General features: G+C 43.7%; 1 protein-coding gene across 1 annotated transcript in view; it reads right to left on the reverse strand.

The window, feature by feature from the left end:
• The window catches only part of LOC117754039 (cadherin-12-like), an 86,649-nt gene that overhangs the window by 19,422 nt on the left and 53,905 nt on the right, over window positions 1-13,322 (reverse strand). Inside the window, exon 6 of the mRNA XM_034572676.1 lies at window positions 11,812-11,999. Within this exon, the coding sequence (XP_034428567.1) occupies window positions 11,812-11,999 (188 nt within the window). The remainder of the gene's footprint in view (window positions 1-11,811; window positions 12,000-13,322) is intronic.

The following is a 13,322-nucleotide window of genomic DNA, read 5'->3' on the forward strand; positions in this document are numbered from 1 at the left end:
GTCAATTAGTCAAAAAGCAAGGGGAGGCATTGGCATCCTCGGCGTGTCTAGCGCTGAGGTATAAACATCCGACAGCAGTGACACCTGTGCTCGTGCTGCTGCCCGTCTCCTGCCCTCTCATGTGTGACCAACCGCACTTGGCAAGCTCGCAGTCGGTCATGCTCCACTGGCCCGGAGTCACATGAGAGACATTCCTTTCGGTGTATTTCAAATTGACTAACATGTTAGCACTACGGCAGCAATGCTATCTTTCTGCCCCAGGACTCGAGCCTCCCTGGCATGTTGTTCCAAAAGACACAAAGTGAAAACAGCTGGTGACGGCGCTGTGAAATGAGCTCGTGCAAAAAGAGACGGCGAATGTGAGATGAGAGAGAGAGAAAAGGCGTTTTTTTGTGCTGCAAGATAAATACGACCAATCATCTGTTCAAATTAAATGCACATGAATTAGCGGTATAATTAGAGTCCAACTACTAGAAATGATCAGAGACGGTGCAGTCATGATTTCACGGGGATAGCAGATGCTTCTCGAGCCCTCTGTCTCTCATCCATCGCCATGGTTTCACAGTCTCTCCGCAGCAGCAGGTGTCCGTTAAAAGAAAAAAGGAAAAAAGGAGTGCTGTGTGAAGGCGAGCCAATCTGAAACCAATCACTGACCATCAACCACCGTGATTGGTTTGATTACAGTGCGCCAGATGCAACTGGCCAAGCACAGATATAAGATCCTTCAACAGGAAACACACTCTGTCCCTTTCAATGTCTCCCAAGAAGTGACAACACTGGGAGAAGACCGAGGCTCCGGTACAGATACTGACTTCTTTCTCGGTGCCATTCAAATTGATGATCCCTACATTAAAAACCTAAACTCTTCCCGCCAAGCGACACCTACAAAGTGGCTGAAAAACGCACGGCAGTCATTATTTCAGGTTTTCCGAACTCCCTGCTGCTTCCTGTGAAGTGCTGGAACTCGGCATCAAAAGAAATCCAATATATTTTGTGTCGCAAACGTTTTAGAGACTCCAATAAAGGCATCAATCAAGGACATTCTCGCGAAACCACTGTGGAAAGTGAGTAAGGTAAATAAATGTCCTGATAGCAGGCCCGCTTGTGCTGCAGGCTGCATCACACCATGCTCAGATTAGTACGTATAGACAGCCGTGCATGGCTCAGCTGGAGCACACGCACAGGTGGAGAAGGAGGAGGGAAGGCGATGGCGGGGAGGCGGACAGCAGGAGGTGTACACCAAGCTTCATTAGCTATGAGTCTCACCGGGGATGAGGCGAAGCCCTGCTCTCCATCTCAACATGCTGCATCACCACAATTAGGAACAAGGCCCAAACTCTCACCCTCTATAACTGTCTAATTTCCATGTCGTCCTCAGCTATCTGAAGGCTTGAGGAGGGTGCCGCTGTTTCCACACACAGCACAACACAGCTTTGACATAAGTGCCCCTCAGCAAGAAAAGCAGGAGTGCTGGAGTTCCAGCTGACAAATAATTATGTGTGAGAAAAGCAAATGCCTTTATTTGAAATAATTGGGCTTGATAAATAATGTTGAGGTGCAGGCAGATTCGGCAACATTAAAATTAATAAGTTTGAAAATATTTTTAGCTTTCACACAGCTGACTTATTTAAAATGATTGATCACAGGCCCACGAAGCAAAAGGTATCATCTCGTTTTACCTAATTTGCTATGACATATATATTAATTAAAATAAAATAACAGATGTGGTCAAAATTGAATCAAGACGTCCAGATGGAAACCAGCTACACAACGAGCTGTTTCCACTGCAAACACCAATCTGGTGATTCAGGTTGTTATTCAACTTAGTTCGACATAAAACAGACTAAATTCTGTTTATGGAAACTAGCTTACATGGCTACGACAAGAGCTAGCTCGCAAAACAGAGAAACGCTTGATTCAAGTGAACTGGGGATTGTAAAAAGCTGCAAATGGGTCAATTTTCTTAAACACGCTGGTTATCTTAAGATAATTAATTTAATTGGTGGGTATGTAATTGCCTCCAAGAGGATATGATGTCGTTGTCTGCGTTTGTTTGTTTGTTTGTTTGTTTGAAGTATTACATAAAAACTACTCAGCCGGGGTGGAGCATGACCTAAGGAAGAACTTTGGTGCGGATCCAGGATTTGATTTTTCAATTTAATTCCACACAAGAAAACATCACAAAAACCATGAAGAGCATAATGTATGTTGACTTCTCAGCAAACCCAGGACAGACTCTTCTTTCTTGAGCTCCTCCAAAGTGGCCACCAGAGGGCCGGACAAGCATCTGTGTGAAATGATCGTCCACATTTTGAGGGTCTCCAGACCTTTGTCAGGTGAATTCCTACATTAATTCATCACTACACGGCCGCTCATTATAATATTTACTTAGCTCCTTTGATTTATTTATCCAGTCTTGTTCAGGCTACAGTATTTCATCAGGACTGAAAGGATGTGTTAAACAGGTGATCATTAATTTACAGCAGAGAAAAGAGATGACATCGCAGGAACAAATTGGAGCTCATTTTCCCAGCAGATGGAGGAGGGAGCGGCCGCCCTGACACCGGTGGAACGCTGCGTGGACCACCACATGATTAAACGTCCTGCAAATCCCTCCGATTAATTCACATACTCCGTTTTGGGGATGCAAAAAACAAAAACAAAACAGAGCTGTGGATTGCCTGGCTGCCTTTTCAATATGTCTGAGATGCAGGACGGCCCAAGTGTGTCCGGGATATGTGTTGTTAAATAGGAATGAAATGAGGCCAGGAGGGGGTAATGAGAAACTCCCAGTTAATGAGAAGACGTGCTAATGTGTCAACACTTGACTTGAGGATCAAATCCGATCTGGGGGCCATAGGGGAAATTTCCTGGAAGGGAGAAACGGTCATTCATTCTCAGACTGCATGGAACATTTCTCGTTTTTCTCCCCCGTCACTGAAGGTGGCCTAGTTACACAGAACCAGCGCTGGAAGCGTAACTCCCCCCCCGTATATGCACACATATGTTATCCTTAAACGCGTCGCAGACACATGTGCATGTTCAATTCCCCCTTTGAAGTGTCTCATTACGGCTTCGGTTGTGATGCACATTTTATAGGTTGCCGTGGACACAACAGGGAAGTGTATCAACTGTAGAATTTGTAAGGAGGACAGACCGAGTTCCTCTCATGTCAGTGCTGCTGCTCTTCAACATCACAACAGAACGCACTTGAAATTCTAGACATGGTGCAGCGCCCTTTGATATGTAAATGTGCACCTTCATTGCACTGGCAAGTGATACTGAATGAAGGAACTTTTTTTTCTTTTTTCCTGCCAATTGAACCTGTTATATTCCAAGGGAATTTGTTAATTTAGGACAGGGGGACTAATCAATGCATCGCAGTCTCGCAGGTACAGTTTTACACTTCACACGTCCAGGCGTGGCCACGTCCGCGCGTGGCTGTAGAACAAGGGAGGAGCTTGTCGATGATTTATAGTGAGATATAATAAGAGCCAATCCACGGAATGTGTGTCTCACTTGAAACTAGTCCCCCACGTCACTGCCGTCTCTCCTCTCAGTATAAAGTGTTTGTTGCATCTGTTTGATTTTTTCTTCAGCCTGGTGGTTATTTTGGGGGATGGGGGCGGGGGACGGGGGGGAAGCAGGCTGATATGCATATTTAATAAGTTCCCAGTGTGTTTGTGTTCACTTGAGTAGTACAATAGCGTAGAGTTCGATATTCTCTTCAAACCACTGATATGGGGAACGGTCTTCTACCAACACCCATGGGCCAATCTCGACTTTCCCCCCCCCCCCCGAGAGTCATTATCGCAGCACAGCAAGTCGTTAGCAGGCTGATTCCGTCTGTTTGTGCTGAACGCAGGTATTACCTGAAGAGGCTGGTGATTAAAACGGGGGGTGAAAAACACTGCGAATGTTGTTTAATCTGTGATGCGCAGGGCGGCCTTAAATCCATTTAACCACAGTATTATATATTTACAATACAACTTATGAATCATTAACACCCCCTCACACCATTTATCCCCTGAGAGCAAATCAAAGCTCAGCAGAAACATGCCTGGAATATATCGCACATTTCTAATTGCAGCCGCCTAAGCCCAACCTATTTCTCCGAGCAGAAGCTTTTGGACGTGTCTGGTCGCTTAATTCCCGACGAGGGCAAAACCTCTTGATCCCACATGACAGCACCCATCATCGGAGAGCTGAAGATTTGCCTGTTGGGTTGCAGTAAAGCTCTAATAGTCCTAACAATGCCCCGATAAGCTCAACTCATTATTTCTGGAATGCAAAGCTGCCACAGTGAGAGAATTTCTCTGAGATTCCGAGATAGGCAATTATAACTCAGTGGTGTGAGTCCGGACTAATATCAGTGTTGTGAATGAAGGACTTCTTTATAAGGTCACTGGAGTCATTGACTGACAGTTTGAGCCTCCGCCATGCAGAAGGGGGATAAATGCCTTTGGCAGTCGAACTGACCACAGAGCACAATGAGCTTATCACGAGAAGAGAAAAGCTTACATGCCCCGGAGAGTCATTTGATGTCCCTCTTAATACCGGGGGGGGGTCCTAACACTGTGCAGACGAGACGCTCACTTTATTGTGCCGCCATCAGTCACATCGGTTTGTGTCCTTGGCTGCCTCGGAGCATCTCCATCACGCCAGTGCTCACAACAGTGGAATGCCATCGGAGGGGCCTCGCCAGCAGCCCTGTCCGCACTGCAGCGGCGTGGAGCGACTGTGAAAGACTCACACTGCCACTCCTAATAGGACAGAGTTCACCGAGGGATGAGCCCCGAGACACTGGTTTAATCTATTACACCCTTGCCTCCTCAGGCCACCAGGGGGAAGTCACTTCATCGGCTCCAAGCACCACCTCGGCCTCCTCTTTGTCACTCTCTCTCTTTCTGTACTCTTTGCACTCCCTCTCCCACACATGCACCCGCTGCTCCCCGCTCGGTTGCTTGTGAGGTGTTATTCATCTGCGCCGGGCACCTGGAGCTCCTGCTGTTCCGAGGTATTGTTCCTGTCTTTCCTCCTTCGTTTGACTCCTTTCACACCGAGGCCTAAAATAACTAATTTCACCTCCCACTGGAACATTCAGCTCTATAATCAATAGATTAGTTTCAACTCCCGTCTGTGAGCGAGACTCGAGAGTCGCTATCATGCCGCTGGATGAGCTCTGAGATAGAAGGGCTATCAGTTTTAAGATGTAATATCCTGCAATTACCCCGTGGCAATATGGAGATTACATACGAGTTTCAGAGACTTTCTCAAGGTAAGGACGTTTGGATATCTCAAAAATGGCTCATGTATAAAGACAACAGCCCTTTGTGTTCTTTAGTATTCAGCCAACATGCCTCAGTTTTCTGGCCTTCAGTCAAGTTCGCGGTCCCTTCATTACTTTTGTCATTTGGCCATTACTTCTTTTTTTTTTTCTTTTTACTTCCTGGTAGTATCTCATCAGGACTGAAAAGCCCGTAACAGCCTCCATTCTCTGAAATGATTTACTGTTCAAACAGCCCAGTAATGACATTTCTGATAGAGAAATTAAACTGCAGTCACTGTCTGGTTTTAGTGAAATTAAGTCCTTAATTGATGGCAGGAAGGATGAAAAGCTTTCTTGCCTCAATACTGGCAATGGCTGTGACTTTGAGGGAGGAGGGGGGGGGGGGGAGTCTGAGGCAATCCAGACAATTAGTTGCATATATTTTCCATGCAAATGTTTATCAGTTTGTCACTCTGTTGGTTGACGAGCTCTTTTCTTAAATGTCACACAGCACCGTGGCATTAATCACCTGCTGTGCTGCTCCTGGAAAGTGGAAGAAATGTCACCTTATGCAAGATGGATGAATCACTGGATACTTTTTTTTAGCCTGTTACCTCCTTTTAATATCAGTTTCCAGTGGTAAACCAGTTATGTACCTCGAAAAACATCGACCTGATCATGAGTCAGCTATTTAATATACAGAATATGTTTTTGTGTTATTAGATTTGCTCATTAAATCTGTTCTGAGCCCTTGAAACATTAATTTATTGAATTACACAGTTTCTAAAACGTAAATGGTGGTAACACCTCAACAACCAACATAATACCTTAGCAACCACTTTGTGAACCTTGATAAATTGATTATAGTATTTATGGACCTAAAGTCCTTTCTGTTGTACGTCTCATTTTATCCAAATATGATTTTTAACGACATTTACATCCAGTATAATGTATAAACTCATATTTCTGTATGTGGACTGACAACTTAACAGCATGTACACGTTTGTTCAATATGAACACAACATGTACTTGAGATCTCAGTGCGTCTTATGTGCTTTTACACCCGTACAACATATGTTCAGGTGTAAAGACCATTGTGTTCAAGTGCATGTGCAGAGCTAGAGTCAGCTACATCCTCCAATCAACATCGAGTATGCGACTCCATAGCAACCGCTGTGATCACAGTGGTAACGCCTTAGCAACAAAGCTGGAAATAACCTCATGACACTTTTTTACAATTTGACGCCTTCTCTTCGACCATTTTAAGTGTGAATCAAATTCTAATTTCTTTAATTGCATTGCAGCTGCTTTACTCTTTACTTCTTTTTTCCTACGTAACTATTTATTTTGCATCGAAATGTTCTTTTGTTTTGTTGTTTGTTGCTTTTACATTCTGCCTTATAGATGTTGTGTAAAAGCAATTGCATTGTTGTTGAAATGTGCTGTATGAATAAAGTACTTTGTCGTTCAATTAGTAGTCAAGCAAATATAACTTTTCCCTTCAAAGTAAATATACAGATGTAGATATGTATGTGTCAGTTTGTAGAATACAAGTCACTCACACGTCTCTACATTGTGTTTTGAATGCCTGTGACACTGTGGGCCAACGGTTTTGGAGGCAGAGCCAGAGGTCTGCAGCAAATGCTCTTTATTTAATGCACTGTGGGCACCGGGTGCATTGTGAAGTGAGGGAGTGAGAGATAGTCATGTTTTAAAATGGGATTCCCTGAATGTGAGCCAGGCAGCGTTATGCCATACGTGCTGTCATCAAACAATGCTCCTCATTCAGACTCAGGAGGAGCAAATTTCAATTACGCATATCTTCCATCTTTGACTGTCCCCCAGAGGAGGTAAATAAACATGCAAAGGGACAAACAGCATTTAATACGACAAACAATTTCCTTTAACACAACCCAAGGTTATCGTTCCGGGCCCCCTCAAGGTGTGGGGGTTCTCTCGCTCGCCCTGCACCGCATGTATGGCGGCGTTTGAATCCAGCCGTGTGCTTCCACGTGCTCTTTCATGTACAGTATGTCGCTCTGTGTGTGCACTTTTGTCTGCACCATTTTCCCGGGGAATTCATCGGTGGATTTACCTATTGTCTCGAATAATCTTGTGTTTTGCAGATGGGATGTGCAAACACCCTCCTTGCCTCTGTGCCTCTCTTTTCTCCCCTTCTGTGTCGGCAGACTGGGAAACAGATGATCATCCTTTGAACCCATTACTCAGCCTGATCCTCTTATCATAACCAACCTTCCTGAGTCTCTAATTTGGGGTCTGCCAAATTCTGCTCTGTGTACAATGTGGCTTTTCGTCTCTTTCCTCCTGTGAGTGTGTGTTGTTTTTTTTCTATCAACGTATGTGTGTGTGTGTGAGGGAGGCAAGTCAGAAGAGACAGAAACAGACGCAGAGAGAGAGAGAAAGAGAAAGAGAGGGGGAGAGCGGTAGAGAGAAAGATTGTCTGCACACATTTGCACACCTGTCTCTGGGGATATTCTACCAATCTGAAATAAGACAAGTCTGTGGGCGGGTCAGTATTCTGGGAACACAGTGAACAACTCATCTCCAGCTACCGACTCCACGCACCTTTCCCAGGCACGCCGCGTTCTTTCTCTCCTCTCGTTCTCTTACAGCCGTCCGTGTCCTGCCAATATCCCGAGCTCACATGTGTAGGATCACATGTTGTTTGGTAAGTCACACCGCAGGGGGGCTTGGTCAGTTAAAGTGGCTTACAATGTCCCTCACTAACAATGGCTTTGTGCAGCCGTGTCCCACTGTGGGGGGGATATATCACACTGCCTCATTGTCGTTATGGCAGCGCATCAAACACTGGAAGTAAAAACAATTAGAGGAAAGATGCATCCTGGCCATCCATCCAGGGTATACATGACACGAACAAATAACTGTATTCATTTACATCATAATTGCTTTCTGTCTCATTCTGTTATTCCATTAGTGCCAAATGAGAAGGTCGCTATACCGTGATATATGGCGATGACTATAAGCACCATTCATAAATTCAGGACGTGCGGTGTATACATGCTCACACACGCGTGATTTACACACAGAGGTGTTTGTAGGAGAGAACTGAGGGAGGTCTGACGCTGAGCTGGGAATCAATTACCCACTCAGCTGCATATTTTTGGGGGGGATCAAAGAATCACACACCTTTTGTGCGCTCGTGTGCTGGGGCATGTTCTAAAAATGTACCAGTTAACGAGTACCTTAGTCTGATAGATCAGAAAAACAAACAGTGATTTGCATTCTCCCTCAACCCAACACAAAAAAAGAAAAACACATTTGAGGCACTTGCATCAGAAAAAGCCTGAAAGGCACAAAACCACACGGAGGTGGTTGCATATTTTTCCTGTAGCACATTACTTTTGCAATCATGTGAAATTATGGTGTCTGTCTGAAAATGACACAAGTAACAAAAACAGATATATAAGCCAATCCTTGAAATTATTTTTTTAATTTGTATGGAAAAGGTCAGATTTAATGAGAAAAACTATTTTTTTTTTTTACTTCCACAAGGGACTTTGTGTGAACAGCCTCAAAATTTAGAAGTTTGGTGGTGAATAAAATTGATAGCTGTTGTTGTCTGCACTCAAATACAGTGCACGGCCTGTTTCTGTACGAGAGCAACACTAGTGCTGCATGATTAAACAAATCAAAAAGAGATATGAGTTATAGTTATTGTGTCACTTTAGGAACGACTCACTCTGCTTTACCCTGACAGCAGCAATCATTTTGTTAGAGCGAACATTAATATTTACCATCAGTTCCTTTTGTTAGAAACGATGACACAATCTCAAGATATAATTTGTACCTAAATCTCAAACGGTATTTTGTGAAAATAAGCAGAACTCTCTCCAGGAAAGTAAATCCATGCTTTATGGAGTATCACTCACCAAACAGCTTCACATCCTGACGTGTATATTTTTTTCTCCTTCGTCATACTGACATTCTGCGATTGTTGCGTTATGCAAACGCAGCATTGCTCTGCACTTCTTTTTCTTTTTCTTCCATTGAACCTAAATAGCACTGACAACAAATGGCATTTAAACTCACCACGGGGGTCTACAGCATCCTGCCAAAGGGAAGTGCACTGTAGAGAATGAAGGAATCAATGTGCGAGGGCTTGTGTGAGGTCGTCCGTCTGAGAACGTGGCACAAAGGCGGACTGAAAGGTTCGATTTCCGCATGTTTCGCTTGCATGTGTGTGTGAGAGCCGAGGACACGAGGAACCGTTCAGGTGCACTTGGGTCGTTTGGTTTTATACAGCTCGGCTCATTCCAGACACAGCCAAGATCCAGTCTGGCATTCGGATTAATTCCACTAAACGAGAAAACAAGAAGCCGGTGTGAGGATGATTTTTTATAAATACAAATAATAATCGATGCTCTTTTATTCCGCCGCTGTAGAAAGTAGGTTTTTTAAGAGAATAAAACCTCCTGAAACCTTGACGAGAACACACAGAGACTCTTTCATTCTCTGCCCATGCAGCACTCATAAATGCACATTAGCCACCCACTGTCATTGAGCTGAAAGCGTTGTGTGTCTAAAGAGACATAATATCCCACTCCTGCTCTGCACAGTCGAGCTCGTGGGTAGAACAATGATATTGTTTCTATTTAGTGTGTCTGTGGCCACGATGGAGCTTCAAGTCTTTAGCTGTGTGTCACAACAGAGCCGGTAATGTACACAACTGAAGGAATACCTTTTAATGGGGATATTTCTCATTAAATAAACCAATAAATCATGAATTCTGTATAAAAGACGACTGTGGAGCGGTTTTGAAGCTTCAATGTCCTCTTATCAGAAGTGGTGCAGTTATTATTGGCATTATTTAGATAAAACCTCCACTATTTGAGATGAAATGAAATATCTCTCAGTCGTTAATTCATCCCCAAGGTCCTGAGGACATTAAGGTCACGATATTATTTAATGAACTGAATTTTTGGAACAGAGCTTTATAATTTTTTAATATATAGGCTAAAGTTAATAATTGATTTCATAAAAAATCGTATTATAGCCGAGCTATTTAGTAGATTAGCACTCGCTGCAGTGACTGGACCGCTCTATTCCGCCGTCTAATTTTAGTCCGTGGCTGTAACGTCCTTTTTCTTCACCTCTAGCCGTCGCGGGTCCCCCCCCCTTGAAAATGAGATGAAAGATCTCAAGGGGATTAACCGAGCGGTAATAAATTTCTCCCTGATATCAACGATGCCTTCGTGCCACTTGCCACTTTGTGAAGTGATATCGTGGCTCCACAGATGCTGTGTGTGGTGAAAAGTTGGTATTAAATGAGACACTTTTTTTTTGCTCCGTGCTTCAAAGAAAGTACAACCGCAGACCAGGACCTCTTGCTGTGGGTCACTCCGCACTGGATGTATTAATCCACGCCCGCAAAAAAAGGAACATGTGGCACGGTAAATGAGCCCTGAGACGCTGAGTGAATGCTTCATATAGCACCGTCGCTCACGGAGAGTAATGCCTTTGCTCAGAACTGTGCTTTAAGGTACGTTCGGCCAAGGAGACAAATAGTTAGAGCGCAACATCACACAACTGAGGGATCATACGCTCAGTCCTCCAATCCAAGTTTCCTGCTGAGACACTTTCTGCACAGTTATTATAATTTATTTAGCTATATTTATAATTCTTACTATCTATATGTAAATTGTACAATGTTTCCTGTTACTAAAATACACAGCAAAGGTACTTCTCCACGGGGCCCCAGTGGCACCAGTGCAGTAGTAACACTGTGCAGTTTCTAGGTGTAAATATAACACATAGGATGACATACCTGTGGGATGAAGGGGGGGCAGGAGTGCAGCAACACCCACAACCCCCCCAGGTGCAGAACACCAGCCTCCTCCAAGTTGCTGAGGTAGGCTGTGTATCCATGTAAAGTTATATATATATATATATATATATATGTGTGTGTGTGTGTGTGTGTGTGCCTATTGTTGCAAAACTTTTTCTTCTGTCACCAGCAGTAATTATTCTTCATTTTCCTTTTGTTCTCAGGGATTATTCTGTGATACGCCTTATTATATTTTTAATTAAATTTGTCGTATTGTCGTGCTGGTAGGAAGTCTCGACCTCGCTATGTAAAGTACCTTGAGATAATGTATATTATGATTTGCGCGATATGAATATAATTTAATTGAAATGAGAATATCAAGATCTGATGGGATTTAGGTTTTTCTTCTATAACCGAAAACCATCTTTTTAACCATTTGATACCATGTGTCACACTTACAGCAACTTTTTCACATTAAAAGCCTTCCATCCTCCCCATATATGGGTGGGCTTTTAAAGTGAAAAGTCAACAGGAAGCTTCGGTCTTCATTGACAGCAGCTTAACATCAAATGGGAGGAAAAAAGAGGAAGGAATGGAAATTTTGTGAAAAAGTAGAAATGGAAACGTTGAACAGATGAATTATTGTGAGCTCGACATGAAATTGATCATATTATAGATTTTTTTTTTCGGCTTTAATTAACAATTTGCTGACTACTCTGTATTTCAGACTCCGTACCTTTTTGAGAATGATGATCCCCTCCTGGTTGTGGCTGTTGGTGGTGATGTCGAACATGGCGCCTCCATCCCCTGGCACGATGGTGTACTCCACCTCGGCGTTCCTCCCGATGTCCAGGTCGTGGGCCTTGATTCTTCCCACAGCCGACCCCAGCGCGGACGACTCGGGAACTCTCAGGTGAAAGAAACCTGTGAACGTTACACAACAAAACATCAGACCGGACTTCGAGTCTTTCATTGTCATCTCTAGACATCGCAGGGAAACACAGAGCTCCTCACATCCTCTGTCTTTTATGTAGTCTCTCTCTCCCACCAGAGGAAGTCTTATCCGCCCACGGGCCAGCAGCGGATACGCTCTCTGTCTGAAGTCAGGCCTGTAGCTATAGGCAAGACATTATTCAATTTTTATGTGTCTGGACATCAAGGCTGCTCAGCTCCTTATAATTGGCTGGTTCAACCTGTAACATCAACAAGCACACGGGGCCCACGGGGCTCCGATATCCCCGATAACAGAAATCACTGCTGAGGACTTAGGGGGGGGGGAGAAATCTGCAAACCAACACACACTGGATTGCTTGATTATCACTTACACCTGACAATGGACAGCGTTTAATCTTCTTCCCTCCCTGCGATGGCCAGCTGTTCAAACAATGACGTCTGCCTCTGCCAGAGACATCACAACATCTGGCAGCTCGATGGATTCATAGAGCGGCTGTGGGCAGCAGCAGCATATGACTTTACCGTCAGGACTCCAAATGCTTTTGGACAAGACTCGACAAAGCGAACCAGTGAGACTTTACTTTTCAACTTTAGTTTAAGTGGTGCGATGTCAGAGATCACACCGCATTGACTTGAGAATCTGTTATGATTAAATGAGAGAGTGTTAGAGAGTCTTTAAAGAGGGTCCTGGAGAAAGGAATGAGCTAGTCTCTATTAATCTTTTCTCTTCTTGACACACAAAGGTGAGTTGGAGAAGGATTAATAAAGAAAATGATGACAAAAATCCAGAGTGTCAGACATTTGGGAATAGACGACTGAAGAAAGAACGAGAGAGGATATTTCTCTGTTTCTCAGCCGAGGACTAAGCTATAGACACTGAATCAAAACCAAAATGTCCCTTTTACGGTCTTTGTCCAAATTGTCTTAATCCTTCATCCAATAAAAAATGTCACACATAGTAACACTGAGTTTGACGCATGTTGTTTTATTTCTAAAATTTGCAGTAGGAGATAATATGGAGTTGAGCCGTGAGGATGATTCTGTTTGTCCTCTCACAAAGAAATAGTAAACATGCGTTTCATCCGATCCTGAGAAGCTGTCAGGAACAAGTAGAAGTTCTTCTTCTGATTAAGGAGCCGCAAAATCATCCGAGTCTATTCCAGGACGTCAGAGGTCCAGTCTGATTCGCTACCAGCACATTAAAAAGGAGGAAACTAATATATGTGATCCAGTTGATCCTGAATAGAATAAACAACAAGCGACAAAACGCAGCAAATCAAACCTGTTCCCGAA

The sequence above is a fragment of the Hippoglossus hippoglossus genome, chromosome 20 (genome assembly GCF_009819705.1).
Source record: "Hippoglossus hippoglossus isolate fHipHip1 chromosome 20, fHipHip1.pri, whole genome shotgun sequence".
In the NCBI taxonomy this organism is placed as follows: Eukaryota; Metazoa; Chordata; class Actinopteri; order Pleuronectiformes; family Pleuronectidae; genus Hippoglossus; species Hippoglossus hippoglossus.